This window comes from Melitaea cinxia, chromosome 1 (genome assembly GCF_905220565.1).
Source record: "Melitaea cinxia chromosome 1, ilMelCinx1.1, whole genome shotgun sequence".
NCBI classification, from domain to species: domain Eukaryota; kingdom Metazoa; phylum Arthropoda; class Insecta; order Lepidoptera; family Nymphalidae; genus Melitaea; species Melitaea cinxia.
The window spans coordinates 9,013,962-9,027,795 of NC_059394.1; the positions used below are offsets into that span (position 1 = coordinate 9,013,962).

The window sequence follows — 13,834 nt, forward strand, 5'->3', positions numbered from 1 at the left end:
CCCACTACTGGGCATAGGCCTCTTTCCCCACGTAGGAGAAGGATCAGAGCTTAATCCACCACGCTGCTCCAATGCGGGTTGGCGGATATATTCCCTACTAAATGTATACCTGAGAAAATAAAATATAACATCTACAATTCTTTAGTAAAATCGCATTTATTGTATTTAATAGAAATATGGGGTAACACTGGCAAAACAAAACTACAAAAACTTCAAAGAAAACAAAATAAAATAATTAAAATACTTTTTCGATATCCGCCTTTGACACCAACAACTACACTTTATAAAGAAACGAATATTATGAACCTACGACAACTTTATGTGTATAATTCTTGTATTTTTGTAAGAAAAATTATTAGTAAATCCATGCATTCTAATTTGATATTTATAAAACAAAGCAGTAAACGTAGCACCCGTAGACCAAGCTTACTAGTTCTTCCAAAAGTAAGAATCAAATTTGCAAAAAAAAAAATTACTTTCGATGGAGCACAACTTTATAACAAATTACCTTCTTATATAAAAAATGAGGGCTCAGTTAATGGATTTAAGTCTCAACTATCAAAGTATATTTTAGAGAATACCCACTTTTATAGTGATTAATAACAAATATAAAACGACTTATTTATACTATAATCCGTTAACTAAGTACCTACTTATAAGGCGAATATTTTTATTATACATTTATTATGTTGTTCTCATGTAAGTGAATTTTCTTTTTGAGAATAAATTCTTTAAACCTACTATGAGTAACGATCGCTATCAGGTGTACATGATAACAACCGGGACCGACGGCTTAACGTGCTCTCCGAGGCACGGTGGGGAGACCCACTAGGACTGCACATTCTTAATAATATTCGTGCCAAATTTGAAGTTAATCCATGCAGTACTTTTTGATTTTATCCCGGACATACATACAGACAAACAGACAGACAAACAGACAAACAGACAAAAATTCTAAAAACTATATTTTTGGTTTCGGTATCGATTGTAGATCACACCCCAAGTATTATTTTAAAAAAATATTCAATGTACAGTTTTGACTTTCCTACCATTTTATTATATGTATAGATTTTATTTTTAGTAAAATCTACTGAACGAATGACCTCGTTACGTTTTTATTACCAATAACAAATAACGGTAGGTGGCGTTATTTGATTCGTTTATTTACAACTTAGACTGTCGATCTGAAGAAGTAAACTCCAGTCGCGCGTGATTTTTAATAATTTTTGTACGGAACCCTCGATGCGCGAGTCCGACTGGCACTTGCCCGGTTTTTTATGATAAATATTTCTACTCAATATATAATGAAGGACTTTTTTTATTATTTTTGAGCTAGTATCTCAATTGGTAACTATATGAAAACTAAGTCATATATTGTATTTTTTTTAATGGTAAACTCAATAAACATATATATAGTTGAGATGCCAAGCTAATAACAAATAATATAATGGAATGTACAGCAACCTTTGAACGCACAGCTCATCTTATATAGGCATAAATATTTTTTTCTTAGAGACTTAATCAAACACATAGACGAATTGCAAATGAAGTCGCAAATACACTTAATTACTTAACAGTTTTAATTCAGAACAAATTAATGTACATTAAATTAAGGTACATTAAATTTATATCAAAATATTAAAACCTATTTTAAATTATTTGCAAAGTGACAATGGGACAGAGTATATAAACAAAAAATTTGATGATTACTTAAAATATAAAGGTATCGAGAGGAGACTTTCCGCACCATATACGCCGGAACAAAATGGATTAGCAGAAAGAAAAAATAGAACATTGCTTGATAAAGCTAGATGTATGCTGATAGACGCTAATATGAAAGAATATTTTTGGACAGAAGCAATTATTACAGCTAACTACTTAGCGAACCGAAGTCCTTGCAGCAGCATTGATAATGCGACTCCATTTGAAAAATGGGTGAAGAAAATTCTATCTGTGAGACATTTTCACATATTTGGGGCTAAAGCTTTTGTACTAAATAAAGGAAAGAAAAATGGAAAATTTGCAGCCAGTGCAACAGCTGGAATTTTTATCGGATATTCCGAAAATTGTAAGGCGTACCGGATATATAACCCAAAAACAGACAAGGTGATAAATCTGTAGAGACGTTAAAGTGCTAGATAAAATGTTTTATGAGAACGAGATGGAAGAAGAACAATAAAAATAGGTAAAAAAAACTTTTTAAGTTAAACGGTTTTATGTTAAACATACATTGCAATGTTTAAGATAAATGTACTAAAAACCAAAAAATAATAAAATAGATACAGTCGTGGGAATTATAAACATATGCATAGACTAGACTAAAATAAAACCGTGGGGCACGTCAATTGTCTACAATCGTTGATTAAAATGTTTGTTTTGTAATGTTACACTATAATTAGGTAGTTGTTCAACCGACAAAGATGGACGTGTGATAAGTAGGGCTAGAATGTGGAAACAAGCTAGCAAGCTCGATTATAAGCGAGTTTTAGGGTTTCATAGTGGTGAGCGAGTAGTACTTTTATCATATGTTTTGTCGATTAAAGACAAACTACGAGCAGTGAAACGATTCCTCGCCAGCCAGCAGTGTGAATGTCCAACGATAAACTAGTTGAAACATCTCTTTTATTTACATGGAGTGTATAACTATTGGAATTTCCATGAGCAAGAAAATAGTAAGTAATTTCCTCACCGTCTGCGGGCCAACTGCCTATTTTAACGACGAATTAAACGATTCTTCTATCGCACATTAAGTCGATAATTTGTAGACAATTGACGTGCCCCACGGTTTTATTTTAGTCTAGTCTATGCATATGTTTATAATTCCCACGACTGTATCTATTTTATTATTTTTTGGTTTTTAGTACATTTATCTTAAACATTGCAATGTATGTTTAACATAAAACCGTTTAACTTAAAAAGTTTTTTTACCTAGTTTTATTTTCTAGTTTTTAGTTTTTATTTCGCATTCTGTTTAATTCATTTAGTGCTTCATTATTGCAAGGCCCATCTTAAATATTGAGGTTGTATAGTGCACTGTATTCTTCTTGTCAAGCCCTTTTATTTGATACCCATATTGGTGGGATTGATAAAAAATTGTTATCAGACATTTGGTAGCGGCGGCCAGCTTAGATTTCAATTTTGCATAGTAAATTGTATTCTACTTGTTGAGACCTTTCATTTGATACCCATGTTGATGGGATTGATAAAACCTAAGTTATCCGCCATTTTGTAGAGGCCGCCATCTTGGATTTTAATTTTATATAGTACATTGATTATACTGGTTGAGCACTTTCATTTGATACCCATATTGATGGGATCGATAAAACCTACGTTATCCGCCATTTTGTAGCGGCCGCCATCTTGTATTTCAATTTTTTATAGTATATTGTATTCTGCTTGTTGAGCCCTTTCATTTGATACCCATATTGATGGGATTGATAAAACCTACGTTATCCGCCATTTTGTAGCGGCCGCCATCTTGAATTTATAATGATAATGAATAAACATAATTGTATTGTCACCAAAATCCAAAGTGTATACAAAATTTCAGATTAATCGGTTGACAGGAAGAGGGTGAAATTTGAATTACTAAATTTGACCCAAGAATAATAAAAAATAAAACAAACGGGGTGAGCTAAATAAAACCGTTTAAAAACAAAAAGAAGTAGATAAAAAGGAAATAGAAATTATATTTTTTCCAGAAAAACCAAATAAAGAAAACGATGATGAGTTGATAAAAAATGAAGGAAATGAGTCAAAACATGAATTGAACAATGGCGAATTATTCCTAAATGCAACTACAGAAATAGACGAAATAGATAACGATATGTGTACAGATAATGAAGTCGAAGCAATGACTAACAGTACAAAAAGACAGAGAAAACCACCAGCATGGCATCAAGATTATGAGATGGATGCTGAGCAATCACAGAGAACAGTGATGAATGGGAAGGTGCAATAATAAACGAAATTGAATCTCATCTTAAAAACAATAATTGGACAATTGTACACAAAAACGAAAGCAAAAATTTGATAGATAATAAAATGATATTGAAATATTTGTATAAATACTTAAAAATTATAATGACAAACGGAAAAGATAAAGAATTAATAAGAAAAGCAAAAGAAATGATATTAGACATAAATAGATATAAAAATAATGGGATATGTCAACTAAATAAAGCTATTTATGGGTTGAAACAAGCAGGACGACAATGGTTCTTGAAGTTACATAATAAATTGATGGAAATCGAATTTAAGAACTCTGCAGCAGATCCTTGCTTATATATCTTAGATAAAGGAGGTAAAAAGCTATTTGCAATGATTTATGTGGATGATTTAATACTGGCATACAATTCAGACAATCTGTTAAAAGAGGTAAAAATGAAATTAGAAAAAGCTTTTCAATTAAGAGATATGGGTACACTACACCATTGCTTTGACATACAATTCACCCATGTAGGGGGAGAAATGAGATTATCACAGACAAATTATATTGAAAATTTAATAGAACAATTAACATGGGCGAATGTAAGCCGGTTTCAACGCCGATGGAAATAGGTTTAAAGGGTTTAAAATTGGAAAGAGCACAAAAAGAAGAAGAAATAGAGAACATACCATACCAGGCTCTGATTGGTTCTTTGATGTATCTAGCTATAGCTATGCGACCAGATATTATGTTTACAATAAGTTATTTGAGCCAATATAATACTTGTTTTGGAAAAACGCATTGGCAAGCTGCAAAAAGGGTTTTGCGTTATTTAAAAGGCACGAAGAATATTGGCATCAGATATAAAAAAACCGGAAGTGCATTAATAGGAATGGCTGATGCTGATTGGGTAGCATGTACCATTGACCGTCGTTCATATACGGGTTACATCTTTAAGTATGGAGGTGGTCTAGTAAGTTATGCTACAAAGAAACAACGAGTTGTGGCATCGTCAACTGCTGAGGCTGAAGATATGGCAATGACGGAAGCTGAAAAGAAAGCGCTGCACTTAAAACAGCTGTTGGAAGATATTGGAGTGGCTAAACAAGCTGTACCAACTTATCATGATAATTTAGCTGCACAGAAATTAGCCAACAATTTAATAAAATAATAATAATAAGGGAACACTTTATAAGAGACTGTGTCCAAAAGTAACTAATAACGATCCAATATAAGGACACAGGTAATATGGAAGTAGATCTTTTAACAAAGGCCTTAACCCAGCCAAGGTTAATGAAACTACTGAAGATGATAGGGGTCACTCAGACCCCCCAAGATCTTCGTGAGGGGGAGTGTCATAGAGAACACTGTCTAGCGATCAAATTTAAATATAAAATTTAGAAGAATATTTTTTGATAGATGTCAATGAAAATAAAAAATTGTGTCAGGTCGTAATAATTAAAAATATAAGTTGAAATAAATAAAACTATGCTTATTTAAACAAAAGATTTTACTAAAGATAATTCCACTGTGATAAAAACTACTCTCTATAAAAAAAATTAAGTCGCAAATACACTTAATTACTTAACAGTTTTAATTCAGAACAAATTAATGTACATTAAATTAAGGTACATTAAATTTATCTCAGATTAATAAACAAAAGGTTATTTATACCTTTTGTTTATTAATCTGAGATCTGAATTTATATCAAAGTATTAAAACCTATTTTAAATTATTATTTCCTAAAACGTTTTTATTCTTAACAAATTACAAAAATAATTTTATCATGTCATTTTTTAATCAAAATCATTTACACAGTATTTTAATAAGTTAAAATTTTAAAAGTGAATAAAAAAAATTAATAAGATGAGTGCTCCATTTTACAGTTACGATCCTTGCGTGTGTACTGGCATGCCTTGTGGAGCTTGCTACCCATTCTCGACTAAGCTTTGTGTAGGATCACATAATGATTTGCGTCCGTGCTCGGTTTGTCCAGGCGGAGGATGTTCTCTTTGCCCAGCGCCTGTTCGTCCCTGTCCTTCGCCATGCGTACATCCACCCGTCCTACCTTTCTTGCCTCCTTGCCCGCCATGTGACAAGGTATTTACTATTGTTTAACTTTTAATAATCTATCAATAAGTGATATTTGAAATTATTCAGAAGAAAGCCATTTTTTTATATATTCCACTTACAGCCTTCAAATCCAGTTCCAACTCCAAAGAAAATGTGCAATTCGATAGCAATTCCTTGCTGTAGGCCAAATCGTTGTAAACCTTGTCCCTGTTATTGCTGCACAGAACCTGGCATTTGTTCATCTAAAAGGTGCAGTTACCCAGGGGTTCCCGTATGTGGTTCTAACTGCGGACCATGCATGCCTGTATGGTAAGTAAGAAACCGATATTGAATAAGTTTTTTCCATAAACATATATTTGAGCATACATAATGAATTAATAAAATAATGATGGTTTAAATATTTAGTTTGATTTATACATATTTTTTTACAATATAACGTGCCAAGAGCAATTTATTCAAACTTTAAATTATTAAAGTGTGAATAAATTGCTCTTGGCACAAAGGGACCACAATAAATAAATTAATAAAAAATTTAGAAGACTACCATAACAAAATATAAAAATTGTTTTTTTTTAAGTACTCATATTCTTTTTCTGATAATATATGTCGCTAGAACAGTATTATAACAGATGTTTTAGTACAAAAGGCCCTTTTGCACTGAAAATTTTACCTACAATTGTACAATTTATTTAAAACAAAGTAGATTATAATTAAAAAAAATAAAAACAAAAAAATTTACAGACAATAATTATGTTTTCTTGCAAGTGAGACAAGCGCACATTACCGTAGTTTATAGACGTCTGCAACACCAGAAGCATCGTAAGCACATTGCCGACCCCTACACACAATCCAAAAAAAAAAAATCATTTTAAAAATTCTAAATTCTAGGAGCTCTGGGTCACCTTACTAACCAATAGAAATACAACCCTGCTGAAAGCAAAAGTTGTTTAATACTTCCATAATATGACATGTTGTTAATAAGAATATATAGCATTAATTCAAATGATTGATTTTTTCAAATAATATTATAATAATTTTCCGTATTATTAACATGAAAAAAATGATAAAAAATATATCGTTTTTGATTGATTAATATTTAGGTAAAAATATCTGATTACTTTAAGATTATCTGATAATAAAATACTATAAATAAGTCAACATTGATAATATACATATTGTCTTATTAATTTCGGTTAATCGAACAATTGAAATAAACATGCGTTCCTTAATTTTTCTTGTTGCATTGTGCTTAACATCAGCTGTTTCGGGTGAGAAAATAAATTTATTATTAAATATTATTTTTAGAGTTAGACCTATTTCAGCTATTATAATTTCTATTTCTACAAATAAAATTTAATAAATTATGACAAGTTACATGTTTTACATTTTTTTAAATATTACATATTGAACTTTTGTATGTCTAATTGATAAAACTAGTGGTCACCCAGAGGTCGAAGTTTGACCATAATTAAAAATTTAAATTAAAGAAAACCAAAAAATAATGAAAATAAAAAAAACTTTTTTTTAATTTCCAATTTGAATACAGACTTTGATAATAAAAAAAAGAGTATAATATGCATGTGTGTATATCAAATACATGGTAGTGTATATTTAATGCTTTTTATTATTGATTTATTATATTTCTATCCATAATTAAAAAAAAAAATGGCATTCTGCACTCCTTTATATAAACTATAAGGGTATAAAATTTTACTCTCCTCCGTCCTCGCATTTTCGTAAAAAGTATATCAAATTAATTCAGAGTATTTGTCATTATATTTAAGTAGTTATAAGATATATATATATATATATATATATATATATATATATATATATATATATATATATATATATATATATATATATATATATGCATAACGTATGGTTTGCAGACAGTTTTTCGAGCGGACGTATGGTGTGGGGACATTTGTATACTTTGGAGACTGGTTTCAAAGTATCTTTATATTAAGCGTATGGTTTGGGGACAGTTTATAGGGAAGTATAATTTGAGGACTGTCCTCAAAGTATCTTTATATTAAGCGTATGGTTTGGGGACAGTTTATAGGGAAGTATAATTTGCGGACTGTCCTCAAATTATCTCTTCTACCTGGAAGGTATAGTTTGGAGACATTTTTATTCACATATAAAGTATACTATAAGTCGCACTCAACAATATACGTAACAAGATAGAGTTTCTATTGCCACCCTTAATGAGTTCACGGATTTTATCTTAGACATAACTCCACTAATATTTTATAAATAAACAATATGTATTTTCAATAAAAGAATTTAATAGATAAAGCATATAGGGATAGAGTAGATAGAAATAATATGATTACGTCCGACAATCGCGTTGGCATTAAAAACACTCACGGTGTATTATGTTCTTCTTCTTGCTACTGTGTGAGTAAGGAACGCAAAAAAGTTTCGTATAAAAAAATTAGCGTTAGGAGTCGCCCATATTTAGATTTTCCAAATTATTTTTTTCTTGTTGCCAATAGTTTTCTGAGCGAAAGCTAACTCTAAAAATGTAAAAAAAATCTCCAAAGCTAAAACGACGTATGTTCGCAACTATTCGTGTTTTCGGCTCAAGGACATTGAAAATTTATTACAGTTTGAGATTCGCGATTTCCATATACCGTAGTGGCACCAATGACCGACAAGACCCAATAACCGACACTTTATATTTTGATTCAATAAAATAAGAGTAGGAAAACGATTTCTTAATATAGCAAAACTGTACCATAGATAGCACACTTTTGATTGGCTCCCAGTGACTTTTGAGCGATATCCGTCTTTTTTTTTTAAAATGACGGTGTGACAACTGATTGCGCCTGGAGTACCGGTGAAAATTACAACATTTTTTAGTGAAATCCTTAAGGAAGTGAGTACATTTTTTTATTAATTATACTAATGTAGTCTAACATATTTGGATTTTATGTTTTTCACGGGTTATTATAAGAACTATACGATCGATTTTTGTTCTAACGAAAGTTTATGGTTATTTTGATATTAGTATAATGTTGGTGTCGATCACTGGTTTTCATAAACTGACTTTTAGCAATAATCGACACGGGTCGATAATAATTTTTTGAAAACATTTTTCATATGACAAGCGAATATAGTTCTTCTTACTTTGCGTATTTGGTAGATATTTGAAGTAAACTAAACAAAGTCGAGAGACCAGTAATCGACAAGTGTCGATTATTGGGAAATAATGTGTCGATGATTGGTTCTTACAGATGGTTCCGAGAAAAAATTATACTCCCAACCAGTTAGAAAAAACCTTAGAAGCTGTAAAAAAATGGCGAAAAGATTGCAGTCGCATACCATTTTTGGCGCGAACTTGTGGAGGCATATGCCCAGCAGTAGACTGCAATAGGCTGAAATGATGATGATGAAACTTTTTGATGATCCAAAAATCAGTCAAAAACGGCGACCCTGGTAAGACTTGGAAATTTCTCGAAACACTTGGAGTTGGTAAAGCATCTCGTAAAACTTCTATTAATATCGACATTGAACTTTTAAATAAACATTTTTCCTCTTCTACTTTACTCGATAATATTGAAAAACAACGTACGCTAAATTTTCTTTCTTCGCTTCCAACTTTTAATTTTTCACCGTTTACCTTCTCTTCTTTTACCGAATGTGATGTTAGAAGGAGCGTATTGTCCGTGGCTTCGAATGCTGTTGGTACCGACTATATAAGCCGTAATATGATCATTCCTATCCTAGATATTATTATTCCCGTTCTAGTTCACATTCTAAATTATTCTATCACCAGTTGTAAATTCCCTGACGCGTGGAAGGAGGCTCAAATTATCCCGCTTCCTAAAAAAGCTAATGCTTCCAAGCTTTGTGACTTCCGACCAATCTCCATCCTCCCTTTCCTTTCAAAAATTCTCGAAAAGCTAGTTTTTCACCAGTTAAACCTTTTCCTCAACAAAAACTTGCTTCTCAGTCCTCTCCAATCTGGCTTCCGCAAAGGTCATAGTACGGTTTCAGCTCTAGTCAAAGTTACTGATGATATTCGATTAGCTATGGACAATAAACAACTCACAATTTTGACTCTACTTGATTTCAGTAATGCATTCAATTGTGTTGATTATGACATCCTACTGAGTGTGTTGCGATCCTTCAACATATCTCCATCGGTGATAGATTGGTTTCTGAGTTATCTCAGGGGGCGTCGTCAACGCATATGTCTTGATGAGGCTTTATCCTTATGGTGCGACGTCCAATCTGGGGTACCTCAAGGCGGCGTTTTATCTCCTTTGCTTTTTTCAATTTTTATTAATTCAATTACTCACTATATTTCTTCTCACTACCACATGTATGCAGACGACATTCAGATTTATCGCCATTCCACGCCTGAGGATGTTGTGAGTGCAATCAACTTAATTAATATGGACCTTAAAAAAATTTCTGATTGGAGCAAGCGATATGGGCTTAGTATCAACCCTGGCAAGTCGGAAGTCATTGTTATAGGCAGTCCTGGCATGATCGCGAAAATAAATAATTTACCACCTATTACCTATAATGATACTAGCTTGCCTTACTGCTCCACTGTCAGAGATCTCGGCATTCACTTAGACAAGACGCTGTCATGGTCGGATCATTTAAAGGTAATTACTAAGAAAACTTTTGCGACACTGAGTTCGTTACGTCGCCTTAAATCCGTTCTGCCAATCCCTACAAAAATTATGTTAGCAAACTCTCTTCTCTTATCCATTCTAGATTATGCAGATGCGAGCTACACTAATTTGACCGAGGACCAACTTAATAGGCTTGAGCGACTTCAAAATCTTGCCATTCGGTTCATATTTTGCCTACGCAAATTTGACCATGTTTCGGAGTTTCGTTCCAAGCTCAAGTGGCTTCCTATACGCCTTCGCCGGAACCTACATATTCTTTCTCTGTTGTACTGTGTGCTATTTAATCCAAATTCTCCTTCTTATTTAAAAGATAAATTTATATATCTCGGCGAAGCTTCAGAATTAAGAACATCTCGAAGACTTATGCTGAAGCTACCCGTACATAAGTCCAAGTACTTTAGTCAGTCTTTTACTGTTCAGGCTATTAAATTATGGAATAGTCTGCCCTTAGCCATAAGGGAGGCCAAATCACTGTTGACTTTTAAAAAAAACGTTAAGGATTATTATCTTAAGACGGAGACGATTTAGTGTATATATGGTGCAATCTCTTTTCTTTCTTTTTTTCTCTTCTCATTTTGTTTATAATATATGTATATTTGTGTTTATATCATTTCACTTAATTGTTATCTTCAATTTACGTTCATTGCTTACACACTTTATTAGTTTATAATAGAATATATATTTATATTATATTTTTATTCTTCTTTTTATTTATTTATGTATTTTTTATGATAGTGCTGATGATAATAATAAATTCTTTATTTTATTATAAGTATTTGAATGTAGACATTTGTATGTAAGTTTATTATACATCTACACCACCTACCCAATTTAGATAATAAGTTTCCTTTCTATGTATGGGTTGTCTGGAAGAAATGGCTAATTAGCCATAAGTCCGCCCATTGTACTTTACTGTCTGTAACTATCTTTATGCTTTGTTTGTAATATATTTGTGGTGTACAATAAAGTATAAAATAAATAAATAATTGTTTGTTAATTATATTGACCCTTTTTATTATAATTTACATAAGTCTGTAAGTGTGTAATCTGTGTATTTTTATGATTAATACACTTCAGAAAGAATAATTGTGTTTGCAGGCAAACGAAGAAAAGCCGACTTCAATTATATCGACAAGTAATACAACGTAGGTAGACGAAAAATTAGTCAAGTAAATACGCATTATCAAAGATTACTCAAAAAGTTGTAATCAGATCTCGATGAAATTTAAATGTGACCACATGATAAACATCGGCTTTCGATTAAATTAAAAATCATTAAAATCGGTACACCCAGTAAAAAATATGCGGATTTTCGAGAGTTTCCCCCGATTTCTCTGGGATCCCATCATCAGATCCTGCTTTCCTTATCATGGCACCAAACTAGGGATATCTCCTTTCCAACAAAAAAAAAAGAATTATCAAAATCGGTTCATAAACGACGGAGTTACGCCCGAACATACATAAAAAAATAAATAAATATACGGTCGAATTGAGTAACCTCCTCCTTTTTTTGAAGTCGGTTAAAAATATGGACATTATACTATGGACAATAAATGAATACTTATTAAACTGTTAATTTTATTTTAACGACCCACTAAGGAGGCCGCGATTTGGCAGATACACATTATAGGTAATAGTCGATAACTGGGAGTCGGTAATTGGTAACTATCGATTACTGGGGTGTCGATTACTGGAGATTCGGTGTCGATGATTGGAGATTTATACACTTTTTCTATTTTTAGAATTTTTTTCTAATCCGAATATAGTTAATAAAAATATTACATCCTATTCTTATATCAAGAATATACCTTACCATACTCAATCGTTACTTTTGGTTTAAAGATGACTAAATGATCTTTAATTTTATAAAGAAGTCCACTATCTCCTTAAAGTGTCGACGATTGGTGCCACTACGTTACTTATATGCATAAGTATAGGCATAACGTATGTTTTGCCGACAGTTTTTCGAGCGGACGTATGGTTACACATTTGTATACTTTGGAGTCTGGTTTTAAAACATTTTCATATCTAGCCTATGGTTTGGGGACAGTTTCTAATTTATCTAATTTATCGGTCCTTTCTCCATACAAACGTAGTCGACTGTTTTCTCCCCGGATAATGACACTAGATCAAACATTCTTGTAACGTAAAACCTTTAACTTTCATGACCATGCTTTCATCATCATAGGGAGTAGGAGTCTTCAAAAACTAGAAATATTGCCTATTATAATTATATATAATTGCACTTAGAAACCGATAAATATCTATTAGTAGTAGGTATGCATTTAAAAATGCGCGCGAAAATATTATTCAATGACGGGTTAGATACTGAGGACGTCACCCGCTCGATGTGACCTTCGCTCCGCGCCCCCCGCTGTTGCTGAGATAATAATTATAATTGTACTAGGTAAGTAGTCACCCGTACAAAGCCGGCACAGGACACTAGAGAAATATAAATTTCGACAAAATCAGTAACAACGAGTAGGTGGTATCTTCTTGTTAGTTTTATAAAATATTAGGATGCCATATCTTAATATTAATTTATTTTATTTTATTCATTTTAACATAAAATATATCAGGCAAATTTTTATCATTAATTTGAGACCCCTCGCTCCCTCTTTGTCACGCTAAGTCACAAATTCAGCGTTCCCCTAACAAACATTACATAGCATACATATAACCTTTTTCCTGAAACAAAATTAATTTGTCTACCATAAGAAAATCATGACTGTTTAAATACAAAACTGTTGAACCATGAATATGTTTTAATATATTACATTAGTGTAAAATCGACTTTTAATATAAAATATTGTAAAAATTTAAGATTTCATAAAAAAAAAAATAACAAATATTTTACAAACGCGGTTTCAGCTTCAGAGTAAGTAAAAGTGACATTTGGAAAAAATAGTTTGCACGGTCTTATTATGTACACATTTCTTTATAAATTCTTTTGTTGCAATCTGCGATTACACCTGTTTTTCTCACTTAGAAGTCCACCGACGCGACGACGCTTTGAAAATAAAAATATTTGAACTCACACGCACACTGGGCAGGCGGGTTGATCACCAACCCGCCTGCTCAGCGTGGTGACTATTGGCAACACACATGAGTTTACACATTTTTGGCGTGAACTTGTGGAGGCCTATGTCCAGCAGTGGACTGTAATAGGCTGAAATGA

At 32.2% G+C, this 13,834-nt stretch overlaps 2 protein-coding genes across 2 annotated transcripts; both read left to right on the forward strand.

Moving 5' to 3' along the window:
- Positions 1-4,520: 4,520 nt before the first annotated feature.
- LOC123662545 (secreted RxLR effector protein 161-like) lies at positions 4,521-5,099 on the forward strand. The gene has a single exon (XM_045597407.1). It carries the CDS (start codon positions 4,521-4,523, stop codon positions 5,097-5,099), a length of 579 nt encoding a protein of 192 aa, XP_045453363.1.
- A 695-nt stretch (positions 5,100-5,794) lies between these two features.
- On the forward strand, positions 5,795-6,314 carry LOC123653381 (small proline-rich protein 2H-like). The gene is made up of 2 exons (XM_045589372.1): positions 5,795-6,028; positions 6,123-6,314. Exons 1-2 carry the CDS (start codon positions 5,795-5,797, stop codon positions 6,312-6,314), a joined length of 426 nt encoding a protein of 141 aa, XP_045445328.1.
- Positions 6,315-13,834: the final 7,520 nt, after the last annotated feature.